A 13,845-nucleotide genomic window follows, 5' to 3' on the forward strand; every position below is an offset into this window, starting at 1 on the left:
CATCAGACCTAGGTTATCTTTTTGTATTTAATTATGTAGTCACATAAGATCTGTATTTGGATCCTGTAAAATTTTATAATGATGAATTCATTACATGTGTATTCATTTTTGACATTTTTACATTGTGCATTTCTGATCTTTATAGGGGAATGAGAGAATAAGGGTTCTTCCTTCCTGGCTTTGTATTATTTTTATTTCACTCCATTAAAAATATTATCTATTTTAATAAAATACATTAATTATAGAGAATTACAACTTATTTAATGGACAGCAGTTATGTAGGATAATTCCGTTACTCCCTAAATATATTTTAGATGTGAAGGTAAGATATTTTTTTCTGTGGAAAGCTACCAAACTATAATCAGAAGAAAAAAAATCTTATTAAAGCGTGTACACCTGTAAAAAGAATTTTAGACTAACTTCAGTTCATACTTTTATAGAGAAATGTCCAATTCCTCTGTTTTAAAATTCAAAACAGCTAACAAACTTTTATTCAAATGTGACAGTTCTACTTCCAGGCAAGATAGAGTAGTAACAGACGGGATTTATTCTGCCACCTGAAAAACAACACACAAAATATATGAAATAGGTTTTTAAGTTACGTGATATCAGACAATAAAGGACAATGATTCTTAGAGAAAGAAAACAGACAAAGTAAGTCTTAAAATTGTGTCGGCTTATTTTATTGCATTTCCAGGCTGTGGCACAAGGAAGGAGAACCTAGGCAGAGCCCTGCAAATGGAACTGAGAATCAGGGAGACCAGTGTGGCTGGAGTTCACAGGACAGCATACTAGAGAGGAGAAGTTACACAGAAAGAGATCCCTGGGTATCTACAGAGGGTTCACCTCAAGTATTCGGTGAATGCAGGTGAAGTAACTACCAAAAGCTGGGGAAAGAACAATTTCAGAGAATTAGAGGGAAGAAGTACCCGGCACTCACACAGGACCAAGAATAAGGCCTGTTCTCACCAGGCCGATTGGAAGAATGTATAATTCACAAGGCATTAGGTGGACCGCTCAAGAACACCTTGCCTCACTTGGCAAGCACTAATTAGCCCTAGACTGAGCTTTGTTTTCCATCCATCTAACAAACCATAACAGCCAAGTCTTGAAAACATCAAACTATTGCAAAGTAACTTAAATGCATCTCAGAACAAAGCTAAAGAATATTTCTAGAAATACAAACATACTCAGCACCCAACAAAATAAAATTCATAATGTCTAGCATATAATGAACGATAACCAGGCATGCAAAGAAGTAGGAAAAGATGTTCCTTAGTGAAAACAATAATCCTTCAGTCAAAACTGACCCATAACTGACACAGATAGTAGAATTAGAAGACAATAACATTAAAAGCTATTACAAATGTATCATATAGGGGCACCTAGGTGGCTCAGTCAGTTGGGCATCTGACTGTTGGTTTTGGCTCAGATTGTGATCTCATGGGTTGTGAGATGGAGCCCTGCATCAGGGCTCTGTGCTCAGTGGGGAGTCTGCTTGGGGATTCTCTCCCTCTGACCTTCCCCCACTCCCTGCTTGCATTCTCTCTCTAAAATAGATGAGTAAGTCTTTTTTAAAAAGTGTATGTTCAAAAAGTTAAGTAGAAACATGGAAGATACAAAAAAAAGATTCATGTTAAACTTCTGGAGTTGAACACTACAGTGTCTGAAATGAAAAATACACTGGACTGAATTAATAGCAGATTAAACTGCAGGAAAAAGGATTAGTGTATTTGAAGACATAGCAGTAGAAACTATCCAAAATGAACCTGGAGAGGAAAAATAAATTTTTTAAATGAGTATAGCATCCATGACATGTAGGACAACTTCAAATGACCTAATATATTTGTAATCAAAGTCCCAAAAGGAGTGTATGCTTGGGGTGGGGTATGTGTGTGTGAGTGTGTGTGTGTGTACATGTGTCCAGGCCTGAAAAATGTTTGAAGAAATAACTGTCAGAAGAAATGAAGGCTATTTTTTTTTTCAAATTTGATGTAAATTATAAACCACAGATTCAAGCAATTTAAACATTTAAGTAGTAAATGGCAGCGATCTCCTTATTACTAAAACTGGAGAATTTTTTTTAGATTTTAACCTCTATTCCCCCACATGAGATTATTTCCTTTTCCCAAAGAGATTGTTGTTTTTAAAACATGCTTTTTGATAATGAGGGGTTTCATAGGATTTTGGCTATCATGTTATTGCAGAACAGATTATACTGGATTAAAGGATTATGAGTTTCACAAATTGATTTTAATAAGATTTGGTTCTTAATAGTGTGGCTGTAGCACCCATGTTACAACAATCAGACTAATTTCTAAGTCTGTCATGGTTTATTTTGTAACAGTTCCTCTGATAAGAGCTGCAACCTTTATATTCATATAGACGTAGCTATGTATAATCTTTTACTTATTTCTCAATAATTCTTGCAGGAAATATTTATATTTCATCATGCTAGATGACTTATTGATATCTACATCAAATAAGTTTTAGCAAGATTGGTTGCAGATATCTAAGAAATGAGAAGTCAAAGCAATAATGTATAAAAAATAAAATTTAATTTTAGCTACTCTGACCATTACTTGAGAACAGATAAAATAAGTTGTAGTAAAAATTGAATTCCTACAAAAATACTTGAAAGTAAATCTTAGAAGTACTTAAGAAATTTTCTTAGAAATGCTAGGATGACAGTGAAAATGATGGAGTAAGACCTTTGAAAATGTATCCTTCCATGAAAGCTGTCAAAAATTGTCACAACTTTTCCAGAATTCTAGAAACTAACCAGTGATTTACCTATTCAAGAAAAAATGGCTGAATCTCAGCAAGAATAATAAGCTTTATGGTGTTTTAGCTTGTCCTATTCTCATCCCCTACTCTCTAGCTCAGCAGTAATCTTGAAAAATAACAGCCATGCGTTCCTGGTATCAGAGGGAGTAAAATGGAGCTGGAGCTCTTTAAGACCCTCGTTTCCCCCAAATTGTCACTATTTGACATCTTTGGTGGTTTTCTGAAAGCCACGAATAGGAAGGATTGTCCTTATTTGATCTGGCTTGTAGTATGCCTGGTAAGCAAACTAGAGACTTTAGTAGCCACACATAACAAAGAATACAGACTTTACAGAATTAGTTCAGAGAAATCACTAAACAAACAATAACAACAAGTACCAAAAACAACAACCCTGGGAAGGGGGGGGGAAGTATGTGATTTCCAGAGTCGCCACATCATATTACTTAAAATGTCCAACTTTCAACAAAAAAATTGCAAGATATACAAAGAAAGTATGGTTCATGCACATGATGTTGGACTTGCTAGGCCCAGAATTTCAGTCAGGTATTTTAAATATGTTAAAAGAGCTAAAGAAAAACATGTCTAAAGAACTGAAGGAAAGTCTGAGAATGAAAACTCAGCAAGTAGAAAGTATTGGCAAAGATACGGAAATTATTAAAAAGGAACCAAATGAAATGCTGGAGTTGAAAACCATAACTGAAATGAAAATTTCACTCGAGATTAACAGCCAATTTGAGCAGGCAGAAGAAAGAATTGGTGACTTGGAGATAGTTCAACAGAGATAATTCAATCTGAGGAACAGAAAGAAAAAAGGATGAAGAAATACCGACAGAGTCTCAAGAGACCTGTGGCACAGCATCAAGTGTGCCAACATACACATAAAGGAAGTCCCCAGAAGGAGAGGGGAGAGAATGGGACCAAAAGAATATTAAAAAAAGAAAAAAGCTGAACCCTTTTCACATTTGATGAAAAACAATCTATACATAGAAAAAGCTTAACAAACTCCAATTTAGGACAACCTCAAAAAGATCCACATATAGACTCATCATAATCAACTTGTCGAAAGATAAACAGAGACTCTAGAAAGCAACAAGAAGGAGGTGACTCATCATACACAGGGAATTTTCAATCAGATTAACAATTTGTTTTTTATTAGAAGCCATAGAAGCCAAAGGCATTGGGATGATGTATTCAAAGTGAAGGGGGGAAAATAACTAACTGTCCACCAAGAATTCTGTATCCAGAAATATTTTCCTTCAAAAATGAAGGACAAAGTAAGATATTCCCAGGTAAACAACTGAGAGTTTGTCACTAGCAGACCTGCCCTAAAAAAATATGGGAGTCTTTCTCATTGAAGTGAAAGGACACTAGACAGTAACATGAAAAAATAAAGCACACTGGTGAAGGCTGCTTCATAGGTAAATATAAAAGACAGTGTATATGTATTTTTGTTTGTATCTCCTTATGGTTCTCCTATTTTATTTAAAATACAGCTGCATAAAGCAATAATGATAAGCTATTTTGTTGGGCACACAATATATAAAATGTAATTTGTGACAGTAACAGCATGTTTGTCTCATTAGACAAAGAAAAAATTTTGACAAAATCCAACACCCTTTCATGATACAAATACTCAACAAACTAGGAAAAGAAGTGAACTTCCTCAATTTATAAAAGGGCATCTATAATAAATCTACAGCTTACATCATATTGAATGGTAAAAGGCTATATGCTTTCCTCAAGGATGACCTCCCTTACCACTTCTATTCAACATTGTACTGGAAGTTCAAGCCAGGGCAATTAGGCAAAAAAGAGAAAAGACATCCACATTAAGTATTAAGTGAGGTCAGCAGGTTGTAGGATACAAAAATCAATATACAAAAATAACATGTATCTTATATGTTAACAGTGAACAATCTGAAAATGAGATTAAGAAAAGTATTTACAAATGAATGAAATACTTAAGAATAAAATTAGTCAAGGAAGTGCAAAACTTATACTGAAAACTACAAAACATTGAATGAAACTAAAGACCTCTATAAACAGACATTCTGTATTTATAGAAAGACTTAATATTGTTAAGATGGAAATACTCCTCAAATTGATCTACAGATTCGATGTAAAACCTATCAAACTTCTAACTGCTTTTTGGTAGGAATTGGTAAGTTGATCCTAAAATTCATATGAAAATGCAAAGGACACAGAATAGCCAAAAGAATCTTGAAAGAGTGATGCCTGGGTGGTGCTGTCAGTTAAGCGACCAACTCTTGGTTTTGGCTCAGGTCGTGATCTCAGGGTTGTGAGATTGATCCCTGTGTTGGGCTCTGTGCTCAGCTCCAAGTCTGCTTAAGTTTCACTCTCCCTCTCCTTCTGCACCCCTCCCCCGCAGCGTGCATGTGCACACACACTCTCTCTCTTTCTCTCTCAAATATATAAATAAATCTTTAAAAAGAAATCTTGAAAGAGAACAGTAAAGTTGGAAGACTCAAATTTTCCAATTTCAAAACTTCCTACAAAGCTACAATAATCAAGACAGTGTGGTGCTAGTATAAGAATAGACATGCAGGAGCACCTGGCTAGCTCAGTCAGAAGAGCACATGACTCTTGATCTTGGGGTTGTGAGTTCAAGCCCCACATTGGGTATAGAGATTACTTAAAAAAAAAAAAAAAAAGAATAGACATGCAGGTTAAAGAAATAGAAGTGAAAGTCCAGAAGTAAACCCAATTGATTTTTAAGACCAATGGTGCCAAGACTAATTAATTAGGAGAAAATAGTGTTCTCAACTAATGGTGCTGGGTATAACTGGTTATCACATGCAAATGAATCCAACTGGACTCCCATCTCAGACTATATACAAAAACTAACTCAGATCAAAGAACTAAATATAAGAAACTATAAAACTCTTAGAAGAAAATATAAGTATATATCTCTGTATCCTTGGATTAGGCAGCAGTTTCTTGGATAGGACACCAAAGCTCAAACAAACAAAGAAAAAACAGATCAATTTGACTTCATTAAAATTAACAAATTTTGTGTATCAAGGTACCTTACCAAGAAAGTGAAAAGAAAACCCACAGAATAGGAGAAAATATTTGTAAATCCTGTATCTGACAAGTGTCCAATATCCAAAATGTATATATTTTTAAAAATTACAACTGAACAATTTTTGAAAACCCAGTTTAAACATGGGCAAAGTATTAGTTTTTCCAAGGAAAATATGCAAATGGTCAATAAGCATAGGAAAAGATGCTCAACATCATTAGTTATTAGGGAAATGCAAATCAAAACCAAAATGAGATACTACTTCACAATGCTATAATAAAAAGAATGGAAAATAATTGTTGGTGAGGAGGTGGAAAAATTGGAACTCTTAGTTTGCTGGTGGTATTGTTAAAATGATATAGCCCCTTTGGAAGACAATTTATGTCTTCCCCAAAATGTTATGCATAGAGTTACAATATGAGCCAGCAATTCCACTCCTAGGTATATATCCAAGAGAATTAAAAAAAAATGTTCACACAAAAATTATTAAATTATTCATATTAGCAATAAACAACCCAAATGTCCATCAACTGATGAATGACTAAACAAAATGTGGTATATCCATATGATGGAATACTATTTGACCATAAAAAGGAATGAAGTATTGATACCTGCTACAACATGGATGAACCTTGAAAACATGATGCTAAGTGAAAGAAGCTAGACACGTATTGTATCAATTCATTTATATGAAATGTCCAGAATAGGGAAATTCATTGAGATGGAAAGTAGATTAATGGTCTCCAGGGGCTGGGGGAAAAGGGAATGTGGAGTACTACTCATGGGTATGGGATTTTCTTTTGGGTGATGAGAATGTTCTGGAATTAGGTAGTGGTGATGGTTTTACAACCCTGTTCTAAAATCTACTGAATTATACACTTTAATATGGTGAATTCTGTAGTATATAAATTATCTTTCAATAAATAAATGCCATCATAATAAATAGTATTTATGCTCAGTTGATCATGGCACTGTTAATGTGCTATGTAGATTAACTTGAAAGACATAGATACATTTAATAGCAAGATGTATAATATAAATTTTTTTAAGGTCAGGTTTGCTATAATCTATATACTTTAAAATTCTTATCATTAAACTTAAATTATTGTATCTTCTTGATGTTGTAAATTATTTGAGAAACACATCTCACACTTATCTTTAAAGGAACAAGTACAGTAATAATGGACATTTAGGAAAGGGAAATTGTTTACATTGACTATTCATGACTAATATAATTGAAACCAAAATTTCTTTGGGAAGTTGAGCAGGATTGTTGGATACAATATGTCACTATTTGAGCTTTTTACATAAACTCCTATTTGTATAACTTTTTGTTCATGTAAAAAATGAGTCTATAAATAGATGAATATGATTATATATATATTTTTTTCAGGTCAAGCAAATAAAGTAGCCAAAGAAGCTGCTAACAGATGGACTGGTATGTATTATAATGGTACTGCTAAGCTATAGTTAAGCTTTTTCCACACTTACTATGATATGAAATGCAGAAGCTATTTTGCCTGGTATTGTTCAAGAAAAGACCTTTCCAGAAATGTATGTTTTTTTTTTTAAGGTTTTGTTTATTTTTAGAGCACGCACACGTGAGAGCAGGGGGAGGGGCAAAGGGAGAGGGAGAGAGAGAGAATCTCGAGCAGACTCTGCACTGAGCGCTGAGCCTGACGCGGGGCTCAATCCCATGACGCTTGGGATCATGACCTTAGCCGAAACTGAGTAATATGTTTAACTGACTGAGCCATTCAGGCATCCCTGTATTAAGTTTTTATTAAATCATTACATTAAATCATTTCAGTTACTTAAGTTTATTTTTTTAAAAATCTTACTATGAGTCATTTTGTATGTAAAATACAACATATTTTTATAAAACCAATGACTGCTTGCAGTTTAATTTTTGTGTAATTTTTCCTAGGTAAGTCACTTGGGCTAATCACTTAACCTTCATGATATTAGTGCAAGATAAAACTTTAAGAATTTAATGGAATCCTAAAGATTTGTCTTCTTGCTCATAATAATAATAGCTAACATTTGTTGAGGGCTGGACTATAAGCCAGGCATTGCAAAGAGTATCTGTGGTGCATTCTCATTTTATCTCTACAACAATCTTGTGAGGCAAATAGGATTATCATCCCTAATTTTAGAGATGGAACTGAGGCCATCAGGAGCCCATGGTGACACAGGGGCTAGGCAGTGAACAGGATTTAGAACCCAGCTTTTCTGATCCCAGAGTCCGAGCTCTTACCACTACATGATATTGTCTTCTCTATGTACCTGCTTTCATATAAATGCCTCATTAATCCATTTGCCAATGGATACACCCTCTGGTCTACACCAGAGATGTTCTAAGAAATGAGAATTAATAAGGCATTTTCCCCTGTGTCTTAAAGTGTAGAAGAAAGTTAATAAAATAAGGATTGTTGTCAATTATATACAGGTATGATTAGTATTGTTAAAACCTATCTACAAATTACACTGATGTTTTTCTAGTATTCTAAAGTAATGGTAACTGAACTTTTACCGTCCTGGTAAGAGTCTATAATACCTTCACATGTACTACTCATCATCATTCTGTTTCTCTGGGAGAGTATGGTTAAGATTGTATTGACACAGAGATGCAGAAAATTTAAAGTGATGCCTTGAGTCAAAGGTGATTAGTCATTGGATGTACAAAGGTTTGAGCCAGGTTTCCTGACTCCGTGTCCAGGCTTCTGTATGTCACAAAACGTTTAAGAATCATGTTTCCTTGTCTATTTTAGAATTAAGTAGATTGATAAAATCATTGTAATTGGCCTTTGGTTCCTATAAAATTGCAATCTTGTTTATTACAAAGTAATACATTTCATAAATGATGTAATGCTTTAATGATAAGAACAGAAGAGGGTAAAAACAGCAAGCTAACATTAAAGAAAAGAGAAGAATGAGATGTGTGTCCAATAAGTATACATAAATAATAAATACAGTGATACCAATTTAAATTTGAGAAATACAAAATTTTGAATGAGCAAAAAAGACAAGTAGGCTCGTAGGTTAAAAATAAGAAAGTGATTTCCCCCAATAGTTCTCAGCAAAGCAGCTCAGCAAGCAGTAGGAACAAGCAGCCTGTGTATATGGTGGGAAGAAGTTGACTTTGAAAGGAATCCGGATTGTGTTCTTTAGCTGCTGTATCACTTATTGAACTTCTCTGAACCTGCTTCCTCTGTGTAGATTATATCTACCTTACGTTTTGGGAGAATTAAATAAAACAATTTGTAAGCCCTTTCACACAATGTTAGATACATAGATAAACAAATACTCCCCTTTCCCATTCTTCTCTTAAAAAAATCCTTTCATGTTTTGCACTTGATCATAAACGTCCAGTTATGATGAAAAAAGGAACATTTTGAACTTCTTTTTCCCCTTATGTTATTAGTTGAGAAAGAACCTGAAACTTTTAAAATCATATAGGAAAGAAGATATTTTTAGCACAGCAGAAACAGCTGTTAGGAATTGTGTAAGACTGATGAATCACAGACCTGTACCCCTGAAACAAATAATACATTATATGTTAATAAAAAATAATAATACTTTGTAATAAAAAAAAGTAAAAAAAAAACAACCATATTTCCATTTGAAGTTACAACTTGCTCCTTCCAACATAAAAGTGTTATGAAAATCACGGAGTTAAAACAAATTACACCTCAGAAAACCAACCTGTCTTCAAAACAAAAAGAAAACATCCATAATATTTGTAACTAAAGATTGTTACCTACTTATTAGTTAAGGGTTTGCTTTCCTTTTACCTAAAAAGGTCCTTAAAATGTGTGTAGAATGGAAGATACTTACTGTTCAGTAATTCAGTATTTCAGTTTTATAAAATGAGAGATTACCTTAGGGTATAAATATAACTAGAAATATCACATCTAAATGATTTATGTATGGCATTAAATACACCTTAGATGTGATTTAACAACTTATATAAAACCTTGCTTAATAGTTAAGATAGTGGAGTTTTTATGACTTTGTGTGAGAGGCATCTCAATGAGTGAGGAGGGGGATAGATGTTGTGAGGTCCTAAACACTGACTCATGTTTATGATATTGCCCATCCTATTTCTGCATATATCCTGAGGATGCCACCATGGAAATGAACAGAAATCCTGCTAGTCTTAAGGCTGTTTCTTTAAAGGAAAAAACAAACAAACACTATTTCTTATCCATTTATAAAAATTTTCACATAATAGGAACATTTTATTTGACGGGGAATGAATTATCAAGATTTCAGGTAACATTGTCTTGAAGGCAAAATGTGGTATATCCATACAATGGAATATTATTTGACCATAAAGAGGAATGAAGTATTGATACCTGCTACAACATGGATGAACCTTGAAAACATGATGCTAAGTGAAAGAAGCTAGACACATAATGTATCAATTCATTTATATGAAATGTCCAGAATAGGGAAATTCATTGAGATGGAAAGTAGATTAATGGTCTCCAGGGGCTGGGGGAAAAGGGAATGTGGAGTACTACTCATGGGTATGGGATTTTTTTTCTCTCCTGGTCCAGGTTTGAAGTCCATTCCTTCAAGCTTCCTTCATCGTTGCATCTGTTCTCTCATTTCCCGGCAAGCTTTCTGTGCTCTTGGAGCCTGTTCTGGAAGCTGTACACATAATACTTGATCTTTTCTCTTTAACATAAATAACACTTTGGAATTATTTAGTAATAAGTTGATTTTTCTCTCTCTTGTGTCAGCTTGAAGGCCTAGACTCTCTACCTAATAGAGTACCTGTAATACACTTTATACCTGTCTTACACCATTCATGAATGATTTCTCTGTAGTGTGTGTTGCTGTTCGTTAGCATTTTATCCACAGTAGAACTTTCAAAATTGGGAGTCTGTTCTCAAACCCTGCCCCTGCTTTATCAATTAAGTTTATCTAACATTGTAAATTCTTTATTGGTCATTTCAATTATATTCACAGCATCTTCACCAGAAGTAGATTCCATCTCAAGAAATCACTTTCCTTGCTCATCCATGAGAAGCAGCTCCTCATCCCTTCAAATTTTACCATGAGATTGTAGCATTTCAGTCCCATTCACTCCACCTCGAATTGTAGTTCTCTCGCTATTCCCACCACATCTGCAGTTACTTGCTCCACTGAAGTCTTGAACTCCTCACAGTCATCCTTGAGAGGTAGAACCAACTTCTACCAAACTTGTTAATGTTGATAGTCAGACATCTTCCCATAAATCATGAATGTTCCTAATAGCATCTAGAATGGTGAATCCTTTCCAGAAAGTTTTTAATTTACTTTGCTCACATTCATCAGAGGAATCACTTACTATCTATGGCAACTATAGCTTTATGAAGTGTATTTCTTAAATAAGATTTGAAAGTCAAAAGTACTCCTTGATCCATGGGCCAGAGAATGGATGTTGTGTTAGAGTACAGGCAGAGTAGATTTAACAGAGTCCTTAAGGGCTCTAGGATTTTCAGAATGGTAAATGAGCATTGGTTTCAAGTGAAAGTCACCAGGGGCATTAGCCCCTAACAAGAAAGTCAGCCTGTTCTTTGAAGCCAGGCACTGACTTCTCCCTGGCTATGAAAGTCCTAGATGATATCATCTTCCAGTAGAAAGCTGTTTCATCTACATTAAAAATCTGTTGTTCAATGTAGCCACCTTCATGAATGATCTTAGCTGGATCTTCAGGAGAACTTGCTGCAGCTTCTCCATCAGCACTTGCTGCTTCATCCTGCACTTTGATGTTAGGGAGATGGCTTCTTAAACCTCATGAACCGGCTTCTGCTGGCTTCCAACTCTTTTCTGCAGCTTCTCCAAGTCTCACCGCTCAGCCTTCACAGTACTGAGGAGACTTAGGGCCTTGCACTGCATTAGGCTTTGGCTTAAGGGAATGTTGTGGCTGGTTTGTAGGGTTTGTTCATTGGCCTAATACTAATGTTGTGTCTCAGGAAATAGGGAGGCCTGAGGAGAGGTACAGAGGCGGGGGAACCGCCCGTTGGTAGGACAGACACACAAAACATTATTAAGTATGCTATCTTATATAGGTGCAGTTTGTGGTGTCCCAAAACAATGACAATAATAATATCAAAGATCACTGCTCACAGATCACCAGAACAAATATAATAATATTAACAAAAGAGTTTCAAATATGTGAAAATTGCCAAAGTGTGACATAATATATGAAGTGAGCAGATGCCATTAGAAAATGGTGCCAATAGACTTCCTCAACACATGGTTGCCACAGACCTTCAATATGTAAAAACTGTACTATCTTTGAAGTACAATAAAGCGAAGTACAATAAATGAAATTAGATACTTGGATTGCTTTTATTTTTTTCTTTTATTACATTGGAATAAAGATTTAGCCGTAAATCTTTGTACACAATTTATTTTGTTTCCTTGGGATGAATTCCTATAAGTAGATATAACACTTCTTCAGTGGCAAAATGCATTTTAAATACCCCCCTAGAGGACACAAAGGATACATCTACTCCTATCTTAGTGTTAAGATAGGAGAACTACCTTCTATTCTCTTCCCTTCTCCCTCGCACTGGCCTGATTATCTGGAAACCATTATTATCTGTGGGGAAAGGAAAAAGGTCTGGAGAGAATGTGTACCCTTTGGGAACAGGAGCAATTGTAATTCCTGAGGTAAGAGTCCTGGCCTCTGCTGTGGAAATGTGGAAGAAACACCATTGTTAGCCTTTCCCTGTTTTTGGATTATTCTTAAGTCAGGTATTTTTTAGTGGCAACTAATTTGCTGAATTTTTAAATATGTGATCTGGTTGCTCAAAATACTAATTAAAGTATTTTCTTTCTTCGGAAATGAATTGCCATTACTTTTGAAAATAAAGCACACTTCTTATGTTGATACTTCTGAAAGTAATAGAAGTAACAAAAAAGAATATAATTATATTTGACATGTTTTCTGATTACATTTTCAATTCTTAAAAATATTTCTCAATTTTCTTTATAGATAATATATTTGCAATAAAATCTTGGGCCAAAAGAAAATTTGGGTTCGAAGAAAATAAAATTGATAAAAACTTTGGAATTCCAGAAGACTTTGACTACATAGACTAAAATTGTTCAATGTTGGTAAAGGATCTGTGTACTTGTGAATATGTAATTTTTCAATTTATTATCCAACTAAATGTACTGAATTGCCATTTACCTGTAATTGTGTTTATCATTTTATTAATTTTAAATAAAGTATAAAGTGGAGATGGTTTTCACTTTTTTTGATCTATCAAAAGCAGGATTATGACTATATTCCCAAGTGGTCATCAAAGTAGGATAGTGCAAATAAAATCATCCACTTAGGTTTACAAATAATTTTTTAGAGATCAAAGACATCATGACATGATAACATTTTTTAGTTTCACTCAAATATTAAATATTGAGAACTAAGGGTACCTTTGAAGTTTCTATTACAGACATACACCCACACATTAACACTTGGAACTAACCTTTAAAACTTTAATAGTTGCTCTACTATTTTATATTATTTAGTGGAAAATGTATGTGATTGATTCTCAGTATACTGCATCATATTTGTGAATTTCCTATAGAAAAAAATACTCAAGTTTAGAGTTAGGTAGTAATTTCTCAGTCATGAAAACTTTCTTTTGACTTTTTGATGCCCTTTTACTGTAAACAAGCACGTGGCCCTTTGTCCTGATTTATGTACTTTTTAAGATATAGTGGCATTAATATGGCACATATCACCAGCTAGAGTTCAGGGATTTTTTTTTTCAACTACCTAAAAAAGAGTAAATTAAAAATAAGTTATGTTTTGTGTATATGACTTTTTTTCCAATTCAGCTTGGGTATTTAGAGTATTGTAGGCACTCCAAGAAAAGCTTAAAGAAAAAAACCAAAACTAATGTGTGTAATGCCCTTTACACACATGCCTTAATTTTTTCTCATACTAAATTTGATGTTCTTTTAAGTAACTTGAATGAGATACTCCATATGTCTGAAAAGACCCAAACAGC

The 13,845-nt window shown here is 34.3% G+C and overlaps 1 protein-coding gene across 1 annotated transcript in view; it reads left to right on the plus strand.

Annotated features, from left to right (window-relative positions):
• The window catches only part of MND1 (meiotic nuclear divisions 1), a 66,626-nt gene extending 53,695 nt beyond the window's left edge, over positions 1-12,931 (plus strand). The window contains exons 7-8 of the mRNA XM_078068215.1: positions 7,224-7,268; positions 12,825-12,931. Coding sequence (XP_077924341.1) covers positions 7,224-7,268; positions 12,825-12,931 — 152 coding nt within the window. The remainder of the gene's footprint in view (positions 1-7,223; positions 7,269-12,824) is intronic.
• The last annotated feature ends 914 nt before the right edge of the window (positions 12,932-13,845 follow it).

This window comes from Halichoerus grypus, chromosome 3, assembly GCF_964656455.1.
Source record: "Halichoerus grypus chromosome 3, mHalGry1.hap1.1, whole genome shotgun sequence".
Lineage (NCBI taxonomy): Eukaryota > Metazoa > Chordata > Mammalia > Carnivora > Phocidae > Halichoerus > Halichoerus grypus.